We start from the raw sequence: 24,105 nt of genomic DNA, 5'->3' as shown, positions 1-24,105 counted from the left end.
AGTTGAAATTTTTGGCTCTGCTAAGCTCTCTTGATAATTCTGGATAATTATCTTGATAGTTCTTATAATTACTGTAATGAACTAAAGTGTGTACATGGTCTTGAGTACACTGGAGTAGAAAGGAGGTATGCAAATGGTATTATAACTAATTTTATAAAAAAATGAATAAATAAATCTTATTTAAGAAATACTAAAAGAACTGGTCTCACCTCAAGATCTATGACTTTGCAATATGGCCTCATGAAACATCTAGGGCAGGGGTGCTCAGTACGTCGATCGCGATCTACCAGTCGATCTTGAGGCAAAATGAGTCGATCGCAGAGCCCTGTCTCTCCAAACTGGCGCGGGAGAGGCAGCGCTGCTGAGGCGAGGAGCGAGGTGAGCGGCCGTGGCCTCTGCACAGCCCTCCCCGGGGGCGCCTTGTTAGAGCCTCAGCCGCAGTCCCTGCGTCGGGGGCTGCTCTTGTAATGTGGGGGCGTTCTGCGGCAGGACTGCCCTCTGCCTGGCCCCCTTTTGTGGAGGCAGAGAGCAGAGGCGAGGCTGGTCTGAGAAGGGGGGAGGGCACCTTATTAGAGCCAGAGCCGCATTGGGGGCTGCTCTTGGGCTGCACTACTGGGGCTGACTCCTGAGTAGACAGGCAGAGCAGCCGCTCTCCTCTCCATGCATCCCTGGGATGAAGCCCCCTTGACTCTGCTGAGGCTGACTCCTGAGTAGACAGGCAGAGCAGCTGCTCTCCTGTCCATGCATCCCTGGGATGAAGCCCCCTTGACTCTACTGGGGCTGACTTACCTTTCCCCTGTTTTTGCACTAGTATGTATGGAGATCTGCCCCCCCCAACTTCCATCTGTTGGTTCTGTGTGCAAGGGGTTTTGCACTGGTCTTACTGTGATGTCTATATAGAGATCTTCCCTCCCCCACACCTTTCCCCTGTTTTTGCACTGGTAGGTATGGAGATCTGCCCACCCCCCCACTTGTATTGGAATGGAGGAAGATCTGGTGGGAGGTAGATGTGGTGTCAGCAGTGGCCCCTTTAAGGGTCAGGCCTGGGCATCCAGCAGAGTGTGCTGCACAGCTGCAGCCACTTGAAGGCAATAGGGCCCTCAGGGATATAAGAGCACCTGAGGCAGGAAGGGTTTGTGGGTTGTAGAAGGAGTGCAGGTTGACTTTGGAAGCTGATGGTGTATTGTGCAATATTGGCTCATGTGGTTATGCAAGGTACACCAACATACATTGTACACATAAATGTTATATGATATGATGGCACGAACATTGTAAAAAAACTCTGGGCCTTGCTGGGTTTCAAAGTAGCTCTCAAGCCAAAAAAGTGTGAGCACCACTGATCTAGGGCTTTTGCATTTTTGGAAAGTTTAAAACCTAGATGGAATTGATTATACTTTCATGTTCCCTTCCTACAAAAATGGTTTAGATTACCTTTAAAATCATAATTATTTCTGATCATGCACATGTACCAAGTAGTGTAACTCATAAAAGTTGAAGATGGCACTTAAATATATCTGCATTGTACCTTATTTTGATATGTCCATACTGCACACTCTCTCAAATACATATAAGAACATAAGAGCAGCCCTGCTGGATCAGGCCAAATGCCCATCTAGTCCAGCATCCTGTATCTCACAGTGGTCTACCAGATACCTCAGGGAGCACACTAGACAACAAGAGACTTGCATCCTGGTGCCATCCCTTGCAATACCATCATTCTACTTTATCAGATTCTTTAAAAGTCTTTCTGAAAGGACATTTATAAGACCCCCTCCCCCAAAAGATATAGGATGTCAATTTCTGTCTACTGATTTTGTTAAAAGCTCCCACAGAGGAAAAATATAAACTGGTTAAACTGCAGTACACTATTCATAAATTACATTGCCTTGCAAACTGACTTCTTATTAACATATCCTAAGTAATGCTTTGGGGACTCTGATGAAAGAGCAAGATGTTAGCTTTCTTTTGAAATCAAATGGAGTGCTGGCAATTAAAAAAAAAGCAAGGAAAAGCTCAAGTTAAAAAGAAACAAATTTTCCAATATATTTTTTTAAAGTATGTTCTGCTGTTCCTAATAGTCTCCATCCAAGAGACTGATCAAATCTACACCTGCTTGGCTTCAGCAAAGTTGCAGCCTCAGATGCTTTCAGATCAATCGCTGGATCACTTGAGTTATTCAATGACTTACACCCCAATCACACAGCAATGCAGTGGCACCAATGTGGAAAGTTTTGGCCTCCAGAGTCTTCCTCAGGGCAAGGTAACATTTTTCTCCTGCCCTGAAATCAGTGACACAAAACTGCATGGACCTGTGAAGGCAGATCAAATCAAGAAAGGGGGCATGGATTTGGTGAATGTCACTACGACTGAACCTGCCCCCTAGCTGGTCCGAATACACCGTCCTCCTGTTGCTGCCCTGTTCCACCCCCCCCACCCTGTTCCACTGCCCCCACCTCCCTCTCACTCTCCTGCATGATCCAATCTGGGGCAATAGCTATTCAGAGTCTGTTGCCAAGGGCTCATCTAGTCCAGCTTACTGTATCTCACAGTGGCCCTCCAGATGCCTGAGGGAGCACCCAAGAAGACAAGATACTAGTGTCCTGTTTCCACTCTTTTGAATATGGCATTCAATGATAGACTACCTCTAAAATCGAGAGGTTGCATACAGTCATCATGACTTGTAACTTCTGACAGACCTTTTCCTCCATAAATCTGTCTAATCTCTTTTAAAGGCCAGGTATCATTACAACTCTCTATGGCAACGAGTTTCACAGATTCATTACACACTATGTAAAAAAAAAATACAGTTGTGCGTTGCTTAGCAACAGGGATGCAGGCTGGCACCCATCGCCCAGCAAGACTTGATGTTATGCAAAGCCTCTGAAGGCGAGGGGAGCTGTGCTATCTTCACTTCTGGAGGCTTTTCTGAGCCTCTATGCGTGGTGCCTCTACAAGGCTCATAATACCCGTTTCGGGCAAAAACACACAACTTCTGGTTTCCCAGGAAACCAGAAGTCAAGTGTTTTTGGTTGAAATGGCCAAAAAGCCTCCAGAGGTGAGGGGAACCATGCTTCAGAGGCTGGGGGGGTGTACAGGGACCAGTGGCGGTACTCACACATGTGGGCTGTAGCTGGCTGGAACGTCGCTAAGCGAAAATCACCTGTACTTTGCTCTTTACAAGATTGTGGGTTGCAGAATTTAGTTCTGTCTTGGTTTTTCCCTAGCTATCCAACTGTTCTTTGGGAGTTTCTATTAATGGTTTCTCTCTTCTCAGTGTGCATTGTCTGTTTGTGTTCTACAGAACTCAGCCTTAGGCATTTACAGTTTCCCTGGTGTAATCTTTGCTTGGCCAGATGATTGACTACTTTGGTTTGAATTACCATATATATGCTGATGATAAAATTAAAATTGACTAAAATTGAGTGTTGGGAGAGTTAGAACAGACAAGAGAAAATATTTCTTTACTAAGCGTGTAGTTGGTCTGTGGAACTCCTTGCCACAGGATGTGGTGACGGCATCTGGCCTGGACGCATTTAAAAGGGGATTTGACAAGTTTCTGGAGGAAAAATCCATTACGGGGTACAAGCCATGATGTGTACGTGCAACCTCCTGATTTTAGAAATGGGCTATGTCAGAAGGCCAGATGCAAGGGAGGGCACCAGAATGAAGTCTCTTGTTATCTGGTGTGCTCCCTGGGGCATTTGGTGGGCCGCTGTGAGATACAGGAAGCTGGACTAGATGGGCCTATGGCCTGATCCAGTGGGGCTGTTCTTATGTTCTTACGTTATTTTTCTGCTCAAGTATTATTTTTCTTCCACTACTGTTAATGTAACAGGTTAGCTCGCAGCAATCTCATTAGGGTGCCACACAACACAAGGTTGAACATGGACAAAATTGAATTAACCACATTTCCTAGGAAGGGGGATTGGTCTTCCATTTACACTGTTCAGAATACTTCATTTTTTCTTCTTCTACTGTTTGCAATATTATTATTTTTCTATTGTTTGCAATATTGTTCTGTTGTTTGCTTTTAATTGATCTTTTTCGCTACACATTGATAACAAAGACCTGCTATTATTTTTTTGAGTAACACTGTAAAAAAAGTCACCTAGTTCTTTCTTTTGATGCAGTTAAGACTTTCATTTTTCTCTACACATTGATAACAAAGACCCGCTATTATTTTTTTGAGTAACACTGTAAAAAAAAATCACCTAGTTCTTTCTTTTGATGCAGTTAAGACTTTCATTCAAATGTTGATCATTTCTCATCTTGATTATGCTAATACTTTTCTTATTGAACTGTCATATCCTCATTTTTCTCTTTTTCCCCTAATTCACAAATATATTGCTTATCTGCTTTCCCATCTCATTGTACTGAGAATTCATCACTCCTTTTTTCTCTCAACTTTTTTTCTGTCCATATTTTTAATTTTTTCAATAAAATAATTGAAATTTATTATCAATAAAATAAAACAATATTTTATTGTTCACATTTTTATACCACCCTTCCTCCAAGGACCTCAGAGTGGTACCAACAGTTCCTCTTCTCCCTTCTGTTCTCACAACAACCCTATGAGACAGATAGTGCTGATACAGATAGTGCTGAGAGATAGTAAATGGCCCAAGGCCACCCAGGAAGCTTTATGGCTGAGTAGGAATTTGAACCTGGATCTTCCAGGTCAGTGGCACAGTTATGCTATCTGGCACCTGGGGCAAAAAATTTTTGCTGCTCCCCCTTACGAACACACTTCCGGTTATGGTGAAAACCAGAAGGCTGTTTGTAAGGCTTCCAGCAGATTAAGGGAGGCCATGGACTGCCTCCCCAGGTCTTAGAGAGGCACTCCCCTGACATTCCCCCAGGCACTGAGTCTGGGGCAACTGCCCCCAGCACCCCTTAGCAATGCCACTGTTCCAGACCTAAGTTCAACATCCAAACTTCTACACCATCCTGGCTCCTCTTCTAGAACCTCCTATAAAGGTTCTTTATAATGTTGATCTTTTCGATATGCCAGTGCTTCCCAAACTGTGTGTTGTGGCTCCCTGGGGAGCCGACTTCCCCTCCTGCACGGAGAAAGAAATTTTTCCTTTCTCTCTTCTCCCCCCTCTCCCCACACTGCTGCTGCTTCCCCTCTCTCTGTCCTGGTTTTTAGATCCACCTTTTGTGGCTCTTGCTCTTCTCTCTGCCTTCTTTCTTCATATTTTGCTGTGTATGAGTGAAGGCTGGGGAGGAAAATGAAGCAGGTGGGGGGGGGAACAGACTGGAGGCTCCTGTGTGTGGAATGGAAAAGGGAAAGAAACCTTCTGTGTGGCATTGCTGCTTTAAAACTTTTTTTTAACCATTCATTCATTAATAGGGAGCATGAGCTGAGGTTAAACTGTTGAGACAGGTTAGTTTTACCCCATTTGCTTATAATACTACTTCTGATAGGCATACACTGACACAGTATCCAGCACTTGGTGACACATAAATGGTGATGAGCAGGGGTTTTCAAACTGGGGCGTCGCAACGCCCCAGCCTGAGGACCCTGGCCTCTGCCCCTTAAGGGGCTGGTGCAGCGAGGAAGCAGCGCCAAGATCCCCAGGATCCGCTGGAGGAGGCAGGGCGCAATCACTCAACTTTCGTTTTTGAAGCTTTTTTGAAGCTTCTGTAGCTTATGCCCTGCAGAAGGTCATGCAGAGCTCCCTGCACCCCCGGGGAGGCTGCAGGAGGCTCTGGCAAGTACAGCCAAGTCCCTGCAGCCCCCTGAGCAATGCGATCCTGGGGGACCCCCACTGCCTCCCCCCTACCCCTGCAAGGACTTAGAGCAGTTCAAACTCTCCGAGAGAGTTTGAAAACCTCTGGTCACGAGGTATAATAGCAGTCAAATTAAATGCACTAAATTTAAATAAATTCACTGCCAAGTAAATGGGTTTAGGACTTAGATGCTAATAACACAGAGAAACTATGAACATCAAATACATTGATTGAACTGTTATTTTACGCAGAGATTGTGCAACAGCACAACTTGGTCACTTGCATCACTGTTGAATCTCTGATGGAACGTATTTCTTTTCTTCAATCTAGTTAGGAGCAGTCATTCTTTTTTTTTTTTTTTACTCTGAGAATAAAAATACTACAACCTTTCCCACCATGATTATATCTCTAAACATTGAACTATAGGAGTTAACCTACACACAGCTAATTCTGCACATGAACATTGTACAATTATCTTTTTCCTAGAGCCAACGCTCACCCTGCAGAGATCCACACCTGAACACAAAATAATCATATTTGTTACGACAGGAACCAGAGAATAGAGGTGATTTAAGTACTTTTCAGTATTTGCAGCTACATTACAGTATATACAATTATGTTTTTTGTTTTATACTGAGCTCTTGTAGGTCAGTAGAAGTAATTTTTATTTGTAGCTGCCAAGAAGGAAAAAAGAAAACTTTCTATAGACAAAATGATTCCTTGTACCATATGGATAAACAGGACATTTCCAAGTATAAAATGTGCGTCTGTTTGATTTTCATTCAGTCTCCCTTCAGGCTTCAAATTAATTTCTTCCAGAAAGAATTAAGTGAAGTTGTATTTGCAGCTTAATCCTAGCTCCTTTTGCCACTGTGTGCCCCATCCATTGCGTGCTAGATATTTTGAAACACACTGATTTCAATGGGGGGAAAAAAAAATAAGAATGGTGTTTGCTCTCAGATTAAAAATTGAAAGAACTTTAAATTGCCTTATATTTGGCTGAAATTGGCCTACAGAATTTAGCTTTGCTCCCATTTATTTCATGTTTCTAGCCCATATTTCCCCAGTATTATTATTATTAATTAATTAACAGTATTTATATACCGCTTTTCAACTAAAACTTCACAAAGCGGTTTACAGAGAAAAATCAAATAACTACATGGTCCTAATTTGGGTCTAAAAGGAAATGTCCTTGCAACAGCTACTAGCCAGCTCCTTGGCTATAGGTCCTAGCTCAAGGATCAGCTGTCATTGAAACAATAGAAGCTGAAAGTGAGGTGGGAGCAGTTGCCTGGAAGTCATAGGATGAGGCTGAGCCCAGCCAAGGCTCTGCTTCTCTATCCAGCCCTTTCCATGTCCCCCAAAACCCCATGTTGTCTTCTATACCTGTTAGTGCAGGTCCACAACACTAGGCATATGAACCAAATGTAGACACTTTCATCACTATCTATTGGTAGCTCCTTGGGGGAATGTCAAAAAAACCCATGATCCTGTACCACATATTTTTTGTAGCATCTATGATCTTTGTAGCACCTAAGCCCACCCATCAACAGCAGCAGAATGAATAGGAAAATGCCTATAGCATTAAGGGCACAATCCTAACCCCTTATGTCAGTGCTCTCCAGCACTGACATAAGGGCAAGGTAGCTCTGAGGTTGGGACAAACGTTCCCTGACTTTGAGGAGGCCTCCGTGAGTGACACCCAACTGCAGGATGCAGCACACGTCCCATTGGCACCGCTAAGCCAGTGCTGGAAAGTACTGACATAAGGGGTTAGGATTGTGACCTAAATCTCCTTCTTTTCCGTGGATTCAGAAATGGACAGTGGAATGATGTTACTTTTTTCAGCCTGTTATAGCCAGTCAGGCTGCATGACCTACTTGTACCTGAGACACCTTCAGTGGAAACTGAAAGCTGTGCATGTGGTTGCTGTCAAACACAGCAAGGAGTGATAGAGATAAGGAAGGAAAAGGAGAGGTACTGAAGGTACAGAGAGAAGAGTATATGTATGGGTTGCTTTATAAAAGCAGTAACATAGGAGAGAGAGATATATGGGGAAAGGAAAAATAATAGCTGAAATATGAGGATTGAAAATGATCAAACAGAGAAAAGTGGCTAACACAGGTTAAGATGGAAAGAAAATGGTGGTAACACAGAGTGCAGAGAGAAAACTTTTCTGAGTGGTGAAGACCAGAAGAGATTGTGAAGAGCTCCAGAAGGATCTCTCCAAACTGGGAGACTGGGCAGCAAAATGGCAGATGAGTTTCAATATAAGTCTGAGGTATTCAAGTGGTGCATCCCACCTCCCTAGTGAGGCATGGCTAGCCTCCAGTGGGGTTAGGATTCTAGCCAAACAGTCTCTAGGTCTCAGTTTGCATCAGTTTGCAATTAGCAGATCCACACAAAACAAAGTCTTCCCCTCCTGCAAATTCATCACTTTCCCCCTCCCTTTCCAAAACCCTCCAGGTGTGCTACTAACAAACTCAGGGCACAATCCTAATCAGGTCTACTCAGAAGTAAGTCCTATTTTGTTCAATTGGGCTTACTCTCAGGTAAGTGTGGTTAGGACTGCAGCCTCAGAGTGCTGGCAGCCTTGTTTCTAGTGTATAATTATAACACCTTCATCCCCATTTTGGGGGTAACTGAGGTGAGGTGTTGTAATGGGGAGCCGTGGCCAGTGGCTACAAGGATCAGGGGAGGTGCGAGCCAGAAACGTTCGAGAACCACTGATATAAGTAAATGTTAAGTCATGCACAAAGGGGCAAAGAATCAAAACTTTACATGTAAGCTAATCATGGGTTCTGAGCTGTCTGAGAGATCAGGAGAGAGATCGTGGGGTGTTTGTGGACAACTGGATGAAAGTGTCAACCCAACGTGCGGCAGCAGCGAAGAAGGTTAATTACATACTTGGGATCATTAGAAAAGGTATTGAGAGTAAGATGGCTAATATTATAATGCCATTGTACAAATCGATGGTCAGGCCACACCTGGAATATTGCATCCAGTTCTGGTCACCACATCTCAAAAAGGACACAGTGGAAATGGAAAAAGTGCAAAAGAGAATGACTAAAATGATTACAGGGCTGGGGCACCTTCCTTATGAGGAAAGGTTACAGAGTCTGGGGCTCTTCAGCCTAGAAAAAAGGTGCCTGAGAGGAGACATGATTGAGACATACAAAATTATGCGGGGGATGGATAGAGTGGATAGGGAGATGCTCTTTTCCTTCTCACCTAACACCAGAACCAGGCGACATCCACTAAAGTTGAGTGTTGGGAGAATTAGGACAGACAAAAGAAAAAATTTATTTACCTAGCATGTAATTAGTCTGTGGAATTCATTGCCACAGTAAGTAATGATGGTGTCTTGTCTAGATGCCTTTAAGAGGGGGTTGGACAAATTTCAGGAGGAAAAGTTCATCATGGGTTACAAGTCACGGTAGGTATGTGCAAGCTCCTGGTTCTAGAGCAGGGGTGCCCAAACCCTGGCCCGGGGGCCACTTGTGGCCCTCGAGGCCTCTCAGTGCAGCCCTCAGGGAGCCCCCAGTCTCCAATGAGCCTCTGGCCTTCTGGTGATTTGTTGAAGCCCGCACTGGTCCAACGCAACTTCTCTCAGCGTGAGGGCGACTGTTTGACCCCTCAGTGAGCTGTGGGATGAGGGCTCCTTCCACTGCTTGCTCTTTCACATCTGTGATGCAGCAGCGGCAGCAAAGGAAAGGCCAGCCTTGCTTTGTGCAAGGCCTTTTATAGGCCTTGAGCTATTGCAAGACCTTCATTCATTCATATAAGTTCATCTTTAATATATTCAATTATGTAAACTCATGTAAATTTATTCAAATTTTAAATGTAAATTAATTCTTTTTTTCCCCCGGCCCCCAACACAGTGTCAGAGAGCTGATGTGGCCCTCCTGCCAAAAACTTTGGACACCCCTGTTCTAGAGGTAGGCTGCCTCTGGCATCAGGACGCAGGTTGTGTCTCTTGTCTTGTGTGCTCCCTGAAGTATTTGGTGGGCCACTATGAGATACAGGAAGCTAGACTAGATGGGCCTTTGGCCTGATCCAGCAGGGCTCTTCTTATGTTCTTAAAAAAAGGTGTATATGAGGCTTGAGGCTGCAGCAAAATCTCTTAGTAGCAAAACAGGATAAAACTGGGGTAACAGAAATGGGGGACCTAGAGATGAATGTGCTATTGGATACAGAGGGAGGGGGAAAGGGAAAACCGAGAAATAGGGCCGAAGAAAGAGTCATGGTTGGGCCAACAGCAATAACTTTTAGCTATGGGGAAAACTCATAATCTGCTGTAGTAGGTAAATGGTAACTTTTTTAGAAAAATACCTTAATGTCAAAAGCTCCAGGTTGGCCCACTTTGTTGTAAAGTTCCAATTGATCCTTGATAGGAGAAAGCCACAGTTGTAGCTGACTTAACTGTTGTTCAAACTGGATCAAATTATGTAGCAGGTGCTCGATTTCTTTCTGTTTCTCAGGCAGATCTTTGGATACCTGAAAAAAATGTCAGAAATTCATTCTGTAATTCAGTAGCAATTCAATCACACAAACAGGAAGATGCAAACAAATTGTCTTCTGTACAAAATACTTATGAGTACTGTATAAATATTAACCAGGAGTACAGCAATTTCAAAATATTTAACAACTGAATAATAATGGGTATAATCAAGAGAAAACTAAATATATCTCAATGCCAATGATTGTAATTAGATTTAGGACCAAACTAGACAGGAAATTAAAAATTATATTGTGTAGTTCAGCCATTTTCAATCACTGTGCTGCGAGTGGTCCACAGGTGTGCCATAGGAATTTGGGGGAAGGTAATTTATTAATAGGGCCAAAGGGAGATGCAAGCCCCCACTGGCAGCATGGTGTGCCTTGTCAATTGTCAAAAACCTGGTGGTGTGCCTTGACCATTTTAGTGCTTTGTCAGTGTGCCGTGAGATGAAAAAGGCTGAAAATCACTGGTCTAGTTAGAGACTTATTTGCCTCCCAAAATAGCAGCTGCACAGTGGCCCTGTCCAAATCAGGTTGGTGAGAAGAAGCAGGTGTTTAATTTCTTTCTTACATATTGTTTCTCCAGCTGAAAATTCTTCTATTTTTTAAAGCAACTCTTTAATCTTTAGTATCTCTATGATACAACAGAAACAGCAGCAGTAATCCCATCAATCAAACCGTTCTAAGTTAACCTAGTGGTTCTCAAACCGTGGGTCCGTGGCCCACCAGTGGGTCATGACCCAATTTTTGTTGGGTTGCAAAACTGACAGGGTAGATTAGGCTATGTACACCAAAGATTATGCAACCTGTTACTTGGGGGTGGGAGTACTGATGCCCAATCAGCATTATACTCACAGAGGCTTGAGTGGCTGGTAAAGTGAAACTTTTTTTTAAGATGGGTCCCAGTGCTAAAGTATTGGCCCAATACTCCTCTAAGTTTTGAGGGAGGGTTGGTGTTTCAAAATATCACTTGCTTATGTTAACAAGTCTTTTAAAACTGCTGTGAAGACACTTATTTGTCTTGTAAAAAAGACTAGTAGTTTATTGATTGACAGAAGTTGAAGTGATGAATATTGCTTTTTAAAATGTCTCCAAGACAGTAAACTTCTGGTTTGAAAAATTAGATTTAACCAATAGTTTATCCAAACTATGTCTGATAGATGGTTCAGAAACATGTCAAAAAGCTTTGATTTCTTGGCTGAATTACAGAATATAAAAATACTTTAAGAAGAATAGGTTAGGTAATCTAACTCAATATACTTCTGAAAGTACATAAAACTGACATTTCTCAGAAGACAAGGAACATACTGATACAAACTAAAACTATAAGAGTTCTGAAAGCTTCTTGGATTGCTTCTTTGTCTAAAATACAAAGTGGAAAGAATAGTACTTTTTAAATATAACTGCTTTCAGACAAGGACAAATGGTTTAATGATTAACAGTTCAATTCTACTCAAGTCTACTCAGAAGTAAGTCCCTGCGGTGGAGAATGGGATAGGGCAGTGGTTCCCAAACTGTGAGTTGGGACCAACCAGTGTGTTGCAACCTGATTTTTGGTGGGTCATCAAACTGTCAAGCTGATAACTGATTAGGAAAACATATTTAGTCATATGGAAACTGAAATGGAGCAGCACATGCACATTTCTGGCAGCTGTGTCTTCAGACAGGCTGGGCAAGAGTATGCTGGGAGCAGAGCTCCCCTTTTGCTTGCCAGGCCAGTGCTGGGCAGGCAAGGAGGAGGTGGAGGTGGAGAGATCCTGTTTTTAGCATTGTCCTGGAAGGGGAGCGATCAGAACTGGATTGTTATAGGACCCTGCCGTTGTTGTGATTGCTTGTGGAAGCAGCACCAGAAGAAGAGGCAAGTTGCCATGGTACCAATCTTCTGCTTGCTTGCTCTTAACAAGCAAAAAGAAGAAAAGAGCACAGGGTGAAGCAGTTGGGTGGGCAAATGCAGGGTGTGAGGCATCCCTTGTCGGTTCTCTATCTCCTTCTGCTTCAGCCTGACTTATGACTGGGCCAATCTTTACTAGTAGGGTTAAAAAATAGGGGAAAACTGTAGAATACAAGAATTTGTATCCCCATACTAATGAGCACAATGTAAATGTATATAGGTTTGTAGCCTAAATTACTTTCGGTTGAAGTCAGTAGAAGGAAATGGCAACAGAGGCGTAACTTGGACAGAGGGGCATTTGCCCCTGGCACTCTGCCAGGGAGGACACATGACTGCCCCCAGGCTCTGTCCAGTCACATCTATTCAGGTTCTCCCGAGAGGGCAGAGCACTACTGCAGCTTTCCACATGCCCCATCCCTTTCCCTTTCAAGATATGGAGTCTTGAAAGGGAAAAGGATGGGGGTGTAAGAAGCCGCAGGCGTGCCCCATCCTCTGGGAAGAACCCGGAAGTGACTGTCTTGCATACAAGGCAGCCGCCTCCAAGTTCTCCCCAGAGGGAGGGTTACTGCTTAATCTTCAAGTACACCTTGTTCCTTTCCCTTTGAAGGCTGGAAGTCTCCAAAGTGAAAGGAACAGGCATGCAAGGCTACAGCAGTGAGCCCTCCACCCTCTAGGACAGGGGTGCCCAAACCCCGGCCCTTGAGGACTCCCAATGCGGCCCTCAAGCAGTCCCCAGTCTCCAATGAGCCTCTGGCCCTCCGGACACTTGCTGGAGACCACACTGGCCCAACGCAACTGCTCTCAGTGTGAGGGCGACTGTTTGACCTCTCATGTGAGCTGTGGGATGAGGGCTCCCTCCACTCCTTGCTTTTTCACGTCTATGATGTAGTAGTGGCAGCAAAGGAAAGGCCAGCCTTGATTTGTGCAAGGTGTTTTATAGGCCTTGAGCTATCACAAGACCTTCATTCATATATATATAAGTTCATCTTTAATATAATCATGTATGTAAATTTATTCAAATTTTAAATGCAAATGAATTCTTTTTTCCCCGGCCCCCAACACAGTGTCGGAGAGATGATGCGGCCCTCCTGCCAAAAACTTTGGACACCCCTGCTCTAGGAGAACCCAGAAGTGACATCACAACAGGGCGCTGCGGCAATACTTTACAGCCTTGAATGGCAGCAATAAACCTTACTAAGTAAGACTCTGAGTATGTGACGACGACACTGTGGAAGACAGACTTTTATTTATCAATATGCCTTTTCTACTTCAATATTAGAGAATTTTCAAATATATGACAGGGCATTTAGATGATTGTATTAGATATATACATTATATTTGATATGATATGATAGACGAATGAAAAATGATATTAAGAGGTAAGAGGAAGAGGAAATTGATTAGGAGATATGTAACAATTATTAATTTTAGTGATATGTAATAATGAGATATGATTTCCTGCACCCTTTTTTTATGTATGTAGTGAAGTGTGTTATGTTTTGTTTTTTTTGTGTGTGTTATGTGTTTATTTATATTAGTTTTTTGGAAATTAATAAAAAAATTAAAAAAAAATATTAGAGGAGAGTTTTGACTTGACAATGATAGCAATTCTTAAATACCAGGCAATCATATGGGGCGGGGGAAACAAATATGGATGTTGACAAAAAAATTTTGCATTCCTTTGGGAATTTTGTGGTAGAAGCAGAGAAAGCAAGAAGTATTTTAATGTATTTTTAAAACTGGTCATTATAAGAGTCAATATTTTTCTTTATGCTTGGACAGACATAGTGATTTTCTGTTTTTGGCAAAATCTAAAATCTAATATGAACTTATTTCATGTTAACATAATTTCCAAATGTCAACCTTATGATAAATGAGTACTCTCAAAACACGCTTTTGTTTGCTTATTTTCTATTGCATTCGAATGTAAAAGGGAAAAGACACATAATCATTAAAAGAAATGTCTCTTTGCTAAAAAAAGACCCAAACGAAAGTTCCATAATTTTTATCATATCAACAAAGCGATTGCAAGGATTCCTACAAATTAAAATGAAATAATACTGCAAGTTCTGACAACTTTCAACCACAATGTTGCTATAAAAGACACCCATTAGTGGCCAGTTTCCTCATGAATCTTTGTGTCAAAGAGGCATGTCAGGATGGATAAAGGGGGATAGGAGTATGTGTCACTGCTGCCAAAATCACTGCCCCCCTGCTTCTGAACCATTGACAATGGAGCCAAGTGAGCTACATGAGAAGCTCTCATGAGTCCTTCAGTTCTGCAGGATGCAGATGAGCACTACAGTACTGTTAACAATAAAGTTGAGACTCTTACCTCAAAGAGTTATGCAGGCATCAGAGTTCCCAACTTGAAACAGTCTGATAGTTATTTTTTTTCCCCACTCACTTATGTGATATTTACTTTAAGCATTTACTGTAAGCATTTAGCTTGTTTCTAAGTAAAGCAAGCTAAGTATTGCCCTGGGTCCACTGATAAGTGGTAATTATTTATTTACCAACTTTCTTTCCAGGCTGATCATATTTTGTAAAATCCATTTTAATGATAAATTAACAAAACTGGGAAGTAAGTTTATGCCCCTGATGCATATTTTTGGGTGCAAGGCAAATGGAAAGTGGGTGCAACAAGTCAATCATACAATAAACACATTGACTGTGAATCAAGGACTTGAATAAAGAGGCCTTTCGCACATCACCGCCCTTTGCCCCAGACATGCAAGCACAAGGCTTTGCAGCCTGGTTTCACCAGTTTTATGGGCGGGGCGAGCATCCCTATATAAGTGCGCCTGCCCAGCAGCTGAGTTGGAGTTGGCAATCTCTTGCCCTCCTGCTCATTCAACAGACTGATGACTAGCTGGGGCTGGGTAGGAATTTTTGCCTTCAACTTTATTGGTTCTTAGCTTTGGATTTTTACCTACCCCAGTCTGTTGTGGGATGGGGTGGGTTTTTTTCTCTGTACGTTTTCCTCCTGGGTCACTTTAGGCAGGTAACGTGTGGGGGGTGGAAGGAGGTAGGAAGGTTTTGGTTCTTGCTGTCCAGCTGAGGCAGCACGGCTGGGGATGTGCCAGAACCACTTACATGTTGCATAGCTGGCTCAGTGAGGCTGGTGGGCCTTTCTTGGTTGGATTTGCTAAGGTTACCTTTGACTTTGCCTGGGTGAACTGACACAGTCACACTGCCTCCATCCTATGGAGTTGGCAAGGTCAGACTTAGCTGGTCTGACTGGTTTGAGGCTTGAGTCAGCTGGACACCTGTTTGATCATTCAGATCAACTGAGAAAGAAAATGGCTAGGGTCATTTTCCCACTTAGAGTCTGCCTGCTGTGGGGTAAACTAAGTGTTCTGCTGCAATTTCAATTGTTCAGAATTTAATAAAGTCACCATTAACTCCAAGCCTTGGTCTTGCATGCTTATTTTGCGGATGCATGGGTAAAGTATAGGTGATCACAGGCCCATGCATTTTTTTAACTGCTCTTTACAAAAAAAACCCACAAACTACTTTAATAATATCCATAGTTTTAAAACCATCGTATTGGCCTCTGCCTTTCCATTGGACCATTTCAGCGACGTGGAGAGGGGGGATTTGCTGCATGGGTAACAGCCTATCCGCCATACCTACTTTACCCAGGCTTCGCGCACTGGAGAGGACACTCTGTTCCAGAACCACCATTCAGAGCGTGATACCATAGTCTTCCGAGACTCAAGGATGCCAACAAGAAGTTTTAAAACTATGGGGAGAAAAGGTTACAGCTGCTGATCAGCTAAACAAGAAAGTCTGTGTACATTATGTGTCCCTCTATATATCACTCAGGGCCATTATGTTCAGCTGGTAATAATTGGTATTACCACTGGATTGAAAAAAAAGACACTTGAAAACACAATACAAATATCATAGATTGCAAAACATCAGTAAAATGTCAGGGGAAGGGCCAATCTATATAATTATGACTTAAGTTAGTTATGTTATAAGGGCCAATATACATGAGAAAACTAACTCTATGCAGTCTTTCAGACACCTCTGGATACAGATGGAGGAGAATATTATGCAAAGTGGTACTCCTAGGAATAAGTGCTACTGAAATTTCCATGTTTTGGGGACTAATCTTATCCAACTTTCCAGCACTGATACAGCTGTGAGGTAAGGGAACAAATGTTCCCCGACCTTGAGGAGGCCTCTGTGTCTGCCCCATCATAGGATGCAGTGCACACCCTATTGGCACGGCTGCATCAGTGCTGGAAAGCTGGATAGGATTGGGTCTTATGGAGGATACACAAAGTGTTGTCAAATCATGGAAACTGCAACTAGAGTGTACTTTCCACTTGAAACATGTACCCAACCAAAAGACTGTCAGAATATAGGTGTAATGCCACCAGCAGGATTCTGGAGGGCAGAGTATTGTCCAGATGTCTGAGGTCTTTTACCTGTAGCAAGTGTGTCTTTTATATAAACTTCCTTCTCTCTCACTCCCCCCCCCCCCCACTATTGAAGGAACAGCAGCCAGGCTCTGAGCTCTGTCCCTGAATGGCAGGCAGCCATTGCTGAAAAGCATCCTTTTATTTCCATGCCAAAACAAAACAGAACAAAACAAAAACAGCATTTAGGATTCTCAGTTCCTTAAATTGCAGATAACTCTGATACTTCATAAGATGAATATGATTGTAAACCATGAGTAAAGCAGTTTCTTTTGAAACCCTAATTGCCTCTGCTCATGTTTATTTATTGATAGCTGCAAACTAACTGGGTGGCAGAGTTTACTTAAGAAAAAGGTTCTTCCGCCAATTGCTCTGCCTAGAACAGGGGTCGGCAACCTTAGACAGGCAAAGAGCCATTTGGACCCGTTTTCCGGAAAAAAGCAAACCTTGGGAGCCACAAAACCCTTTTGACATCTAAAATGAAGATAACACTGCATATATAGTTTGCACTCCCCTCTTATAGGTCCCAGTTATATAATACACTCCCCTCTTAGAGGTCCCACTAAAAATCAGGTCCAGACCCACAGTTGGAGAACAACAGTTTTAGATTGTGCACAGGTGAACTGCTTGTGAAGGATACTGTCATTCTTTACTGTCATTTACTTCTGTACTTCTGTAAATGCCTTTCCACACAATACTACCTCTGAACAAGTCCACTTAGTACTACTTAACACTGTTCACAAAAGTGCTCCTGAACAAACAAGCTAAGAGTTCAAAACTGCATAAAATAAAAGGCATACTAACAGTGATTACTTCACAACCATGAAATATGCTTTGGTGCTACATATATAGTATGTTACACATACAGTATACAAACATATACAGAATACCATCTGGTGCAGGGATCTCCAAACCCCTTTCAAGTTTCCAAGTGAAGGAAATGGAGCAGTGAGAGTGTGAGTGAGTGACGGGGGGGGGGTGCTGAGTGGGGAGTTTGAAGGCTGTAATCCTGTGCACACTTTCCTGGGAGCAAGCACAATGGGACTTACTTCTGAGGAGACACGCACAGGATTGTGCTGTGAGCTTGGGAGGAGGAGAGAGCAGCTGTATTCAATTGCTTGCTTTTGCCTTGGATCCCTGGGGTCAGGGCTGCTTGTGGGAAGGGGGGATCATCAGGGTGTTCAATGGGACTTACTTCTGAGGAGACACGCACAGGCTCGGGTTGCGGCTCCGGCAGGAGGGAACGTGCAGTGGCGGGGGCGGGGGCTCGCTCCGCCAGTCGTTTGCGCCCTCTCCAATGGGGCACAGCTGCAGCCCGTGTGCTCAGGCTGTGGCTCGGGAATGTGCGGCGGCGGGGGCTCGCTCTCGGCGGAGGAGCTGCTCCACCAGCCGTTCGCGCCCTCTCCTATGGGGCGCAGCCGCAGCCCGTATGCTCGGGCTGGTGAGCGGCGGCTGCATCGCGGGAGGGGCGAGCCCCTCCCCCGGGATGGGTTGGCCCCCGCACAGAGCCGCAGCCGAAGGCTCAAAGAGCCGCTTGCGGCTCCAGAATGGCAGGTTGCCAACCCCAGGCCTAGAAGATTCCCTCTTTTCTAACGGAGGAAACCATTCACCTGCATGAACCGAACTCCAAGTGATGAAACCTCTTTACTATAGAAGTATTTCTACAGTGCCAATAGGCTAGAAAATAAGATGACATGGCCCAACTCTCTAAGAGCCAAAAGTGTTCCAATTTAAAGATGAATGAATAACCTCACAAAGATTAAGTTTGCAGTCACTTGTTTGCAGAAATAGTCACATTACTACCAAACCGAATGTCAAATTCCAGTTCTTTTATGTTTCCCAAATCCACAGTATTATTGAGAAGCACTATCTAATTTGTAGCAATTTAACAAAATACTTCTGAACTGCAAATTATCATTACTGTACACACATACACACGCTTTCCCTCCTTTTTATATTATTCATATAAAATCATCAATATCCATTTTAACATTAAAAAACTACTTCAGGTAAAGTTATATGCCATGTACCAATTTAAAACATTTGAAAAATTTGAACTTTAGTATGTTAGTACAAGAATTAATTAAGGTATGTTAATTGACATTGTAGAATCTGAATAATTCAAAAGATTTAAAACCTATATTTGGTAATAGCTGAGGGTCTTAATTTTATATAAATTGTCCCGGTTCTTAACAAGAACATTCATTATTATTGCAGCCTTGCAATTATGCTACAGCAGTCCCTTAATCTTGCAAAGCTAAATAGTCATAATTTTATTGTAGGTACTAGGATTTCCTTTTCACTTAACAAAATGTCACCCAAAATGATATAATTGAACAAAGAATCAAAATTCAGATTGAACAGAGAATCAAAATTCTAAGTTATGACATGAGACTTGGTTTCTTTTTAACAACTACAAGTATTCCATCATCCATTTCTGCTTCCATGGAGCCAAAACACATTACATTCTCTTTTTGCTCCAAGAGAAATCTAATTTCATCAGACGAGAAAGCTCCCAAGCCTTTTTTCAGATTAGGATTTGGCAGCTGACATTAATCTCCTTTTAACCTCAAGATTACACTACTGCAATGAATAGACTGTAGGGCAGTTTGAGCTGGTTCCAAAAAAACATGGTGACTGACTCACCCTCTAGCTAAGGCTAGGAGTCACCAGGCAAATTTGATACTAGTGCCTGAGTCTGCATTTGCTTCCAACACCTTTTCTATCACAACTGAAGAAGCAGAACTGAAATCACTGAACTAATTTGTTGGTCTGCAAAGGGGATACTTTGCATTTAATAGTGCACTAGCATTGTAGCCACAGTGTACAAAGCACATGGGTACCTGGAATTGTGCCAGGAAGGCAAATTCTCTTTACCGATGCACTGAATTGGTCGTTGAAAAACATTTTTGTGTGCTTCAATTGTCTAGTATTCCACTTCTATCATGAGCTGTCTCAGAAGCAGGAACCTTGATGTGAACACTAAAGTCTCCCACACCAGAAGTCTAGGGGATGTGGCCAATAGTGTGCCTGAAATCACTCTCTACTAGAAAGGAACTCAAGGGCCAGAAGTATGTTTAGTCTCCCAAAAGGCAGATGAATATCATGAACTACATTGGCAGCAGGAGATTTTGTTAGAACTGGACTCTAAAGTGCAGAAATGAAATTGATTCTATAGGAGAAAGCCGCTTCCTTACAAGCAATGGTAAATGAACATTAAAATATGCAGACTGTATAATTGTGAGCAAAACAGCTAATAGCAGGCTAAAGAACATAGTCAAAGCTTGTTAAAAACAAACTCGCCCTGAAGGCTACTTAAGATTATAATGATTTTGTTACAAATGTGTTCATGTCACTCAGGCAAAGGATTTTTATTTTCTAGCAAGGGCAGTGGTTAAGTTGAAAATTTCATTAGGTGGTTGTACTTTTGACATTTTTTTTTACTTCAGGTGTTGTAGGTTATCTAACATGCTACTGTTTGTGGACACAAGTCTCCAGACAGGGTTGGATCCAAGGGGGGGGGGGCATGGATGCGTGGTATCCTACTGGATGTCTCCCAGTAGCCAAGGGTGCCCACTGTGCTGGGGAGCAAAATTGGGCACCAGGGAAATGCCCATTGGGCGGTCACCAGTAAGATTGGCTGGAATGGGAGCCCAGGTTTACCCACCCAGCAAACTTTGGCCACAGAGGCTATAAAGTTCAACCCACAGCCCAGGTCTTCCCATCTGGTTGACCTGGGCTCTGGAGTTGGTAGTGCTGATGGCCCCCCCGACACACTGGATCCACCCCTGTCTCAAGATCAGGAAAAACAGGTGTAGCTGAAGTATACTTTTGAAGACAAATTTGTATACTAATTTTTGGTTGAGTTCCCCAGGATGTGCACATTGTGATTAATGCATCAAAACTTGCAGTACCTACAGCAGCATATTGGTTTAGAAGATGACCTGTTGTCCTTAACACCAGCTAAAGGAGGAATAAAGAAGAAAGAAAGGTGTGCACATCTGAGAGAGTTTCTGTTTCATCTAGGGAACATCCATCAGAAACATCAAATAGCATAACACAAATAAATAATTTACCACTAAATGCACTGGAATTTGAAAAAGGGACATGAGGTGCAGGGGCAGCAGGTGGGGCAGAACCGCCCCATCATAGTCCATGGAAAAGCAACACAGGTGCCCCACACAGTTACACCTGAAGAGGCTCTCCTTACACCTAAGAATGTGAGAGTAAGGAGAGCCTTCTTGGCTGTAAGCTGGTGGCGCAGCTGTGGTGCTTTTCCACTGACAAAGACAGGGCAATTCTCCTCACCTGCTGCCCCTGCACCACACTTCCAGTCTGGAACAGATTTTCTTATATAATGTCCCCAAAATAACTGCTTGATAGTTTGCTCTCTGTTTATAAATAGGAACAGAACTAGTGGCACAAGTTGGGCCTAACTGGGCATGGTCCAAGGTCCCATGCTCGTCCATTTACTCTCTAGCTACTGCAACCCCCATCACTGCTTGATGGGCACCCCATGGCTTAGCAGGCTTTGGAGAAGGGAATTGCAGCCCATTTTCCTTGGGTGCTGGCCATTTTTAAATTCCTGGATGCCCTGCTTCTGATGCAATGTAAGCCATGAGACACAGGGAGAGGAGAGGGGAAGAAACGGCAGCCAGTTCCCAGAAGAGTTCCCATATGAGTAGTGGCTGCACATGTGGCATGTACCCTGCCCAGAAGGGCAAGGGGTAGAAGACTGCTTTGTGAAAACACTGGTACAGGTCTGAGTAGACCCATTTGGGCAGCAGAGGCTTACCTCCAGGCAAAGAAACAAATGTCCCCTTACCCGGAGGAGACATCTGGGACTGTGCCCTCCTTCAGCATACAGTGCATAGTCTGGTGGTGTGGCTGCACTGGCTTTTGATAGGACTGGGCCATAAGAGCAGCACTTATGCTAATAACACTGTAGTTACCATACATGCTTACCTGTAATCCAGATTTTTCTCCCTCATCGTTGAGAGAGAAAGTTGTTTTGTGCAGACTAGACTCTAAATTATGTTGAATTAATTTGATTAGCCAGGCCTAGATAGATTCCAGGTGTGGTGCACAGGAATTTACCCTGCCTATTTGTTGAGTTGGTCAGCCCTGACCTACTTGGATGTGACTACTCTGCATTGGCATGCTCTGAGTTATCTCTTTACTGCTAAACAGGAGCAGATTTGTTTATGTCGAACTTTATGAAAACATTATTTAAAATACCAGGGGGTCAGGTTTACAAATTCTCTCTCAGCAGGGGATAATATAAGCTATATAAGTTATAAGCTTCAGCAGTCCATGGGAATCAAGGTCGAAAGATATGCAAACTATTAGCTATAATTAAAAACTCATGTGAGCCTAAAGTATCTGTCCACAGAAGAGCATGACCACTGTTTCTCTCCATGAGTTATTACTCTGAACTTCTTCCAATTAGCCTCCATTGGGGGCAGATAATTCATAAGGGGGATTTGATTATTCACTCATTCCCAATGTAGAGGTATGGCAGAATTTCCTGCCCTTAAAGGAGTCTGAATGTTTTATCTCTGTATGAGTTAACCATGCAGGATGATGAAACATGGGGGGTAGGCCAAAGACATTTAGTTCTTACATACTCTGAAATACCAATAAACCCTTTATAATGCAAGTTTAAAGTGCACCTAGAAAAATTATGACTTAGGGCCAAACTAGGCATGGTCTATGATGCTATATGTTTGTTTTACACACCCCCCCCCCCCCACACACACACAGAACTGCTTGGTGAGGACAGGGGAATTGATCAGGACATAGTTGTTGGCATCCTTTAGTCTCGGAAGACTATGGTATTGCGCTCTGAATAGTGTTCTGGACAACAGTGAAGGATAAGGGCCTCTCTCAAAGTATCAGCTCCTTGACTGATTTAACAGTTCCATTCAGCAGCTCTGAAGTAAAATACAAAACATTCCATAGCAAGAGGTCCATGGTCAATGGTCTCCCAAAGTACACCCAGCTGAAGAATCAGAAGACTGAAATCAATAAAATGTTCTTTTATACACAACATTCAGATTATTATGCCAAGATTCCATATGTATATTATGAATGATCAGCTTAAACCATGTAGACGTGTACACTGATATAATCTCTTTCCTTCTAGTAATATTTGAATTCTTTGAGACTGGTTAAAGAGAAGGGCTTATGCTTTCCACAGAGCTGCAAAAAGGTCCACAAATTACAGACATGTCACTCCAGTACAATTCTTTTGTTGAGAAAGTACAACAAATTGATTTGCTCTGGCAGTAAATAGTGAAATAGTCTCTTCAATTCCTAGTAATTACTCGTAATGAAAGGAAGCAGATGAGCAAGGGTAAAATAAGGAATCCAGAATAATCTTTACAACCAATAGAAGATACTTCTCAAGGATAAAGGTGGATAAATAAGGGGAACACTGCTTCTGGCAACCTGATTACCTTCGCAGAATCTATCTCATCCTTTTAACCTGACATTGGACCAAGAATAAGTTCAAAGAATAATAAACTTGTTCCAGCAAACCTCTGGTTCCATGGTTCACTGGTTGCAGGCCTAATCTATCAATACATTTATTGCACAATAAACAGCAAAAACACATTACAGATCTCTTATGTGTCCCAGTAGGTGGTATATGACAAGTACTGCATCCATTCCAACAGCCAATGCCTATGTCCCTTTACTTGCTGTCAAGCACAAGAAGCCAAGCTTACCTTGCTACACAAGCAGAAGTGTAGCTATTAGGTTCTTTGAACTATGAAAAATAAAGCAGTGGCATAGCTAATGATCATGTAGCCCGGTGCCAAGTTCAAAATGCTGCCCTCGAAGTGATGTCACAACCGGAAGTGACTCACACCCAGGCTTTTTAAAAAGTGAAAATTGAGAGGAACCCACTTTCTCCCTCCAGCAGCTCACTACCCACTTGCTCTGCTGCCTCCCCCCAGTCAGTGGCATTGCTAAGACATCTATCTACAACCTGGGGTCAAATAACATTTTGTAGCCCCTCCATGACAAAATCAAATTTAATTAAGTAAATAAATAAAAAGTTATTAGTTCCATGCTGTATCATAACAACAACTCATTGGCACTCAAAACAAACAGTCTCATAGGTCTGTTTGGAGTTAAGCAAATCCACCTTTTGTTCCACAAGGCAGTTGTTTTCATTTTCTGGTTAACTGGCCATAACTTTTGATAGAAAACAGATATTCCAGTGCAGTTTGTTTCATTTTATTCTGAATTAAATCACCTTTCCAATGATATATAATATGATGGTATTATTCATACATACCAAGTTTTTCACAATTTTGGTCACTACTGTCAAGTTCAGCTTGTTGCCCCCCTATAGCTTGATGCCCGGTGCAACTGCTACCCCCTGCACCCCTTAGCTACGCCACTGAAATACAGATTCCTAACTTCAAGAAATATAGTCTATAATAGAGCACTTCAGTACCTGTATCATTAAAACAATTCATAAGATAGCACTTCTTTCGCACAACACGTTTGTCTTGGGGCAAGGTACAATAAATGATACTGTGC

At 42.8% G+C, this 24,105-nt stretch overlaps 1 protein-coding gene across 4 annotated transcripts in view; it reads right to left on the bottom strand.

Moving 5' to 3' along the window:
* DMD (dystrophin) overlaps positions 1-24,105 on the bottom strand; it is a 1,248,719-nt gene that overhangs the window by 468,626 nt on the left and 755,988 nt on the right. For all 4 annotated transcript variants that reach the window (XM_066619666.1, XM_066619670.1, XM_066619667.1 and 1 more), the window contains one exon: positions 10,066-10,230. In XM_066619666.1, the coding sequence (XP_066475763.1) occupies positions 10,066-10,230 (165 nt within the window). The remainder of the gene's footprint in view (positions 1-10,065; positions 10,231-24,105) is intronic.

Source organism: Tiliqua scincoides, chromosome 3, assembly GCF_035046505.1.
Source record: "Tiliqua scincoides isolate rTilSci1 chromosome 3, rTilSci1.hap2, whole genome shotgun sequence".
NCBI lineage: Eukaryota > Metazoa > Chordata > Lepidosauria > Squamata > Scincidae > Tiliqua > Tiliqua scincoides.
Note: the sequence above shows the minus strand (reverse complement) of the source record. Positions and strands in the feature narration are given on the sequence as shown.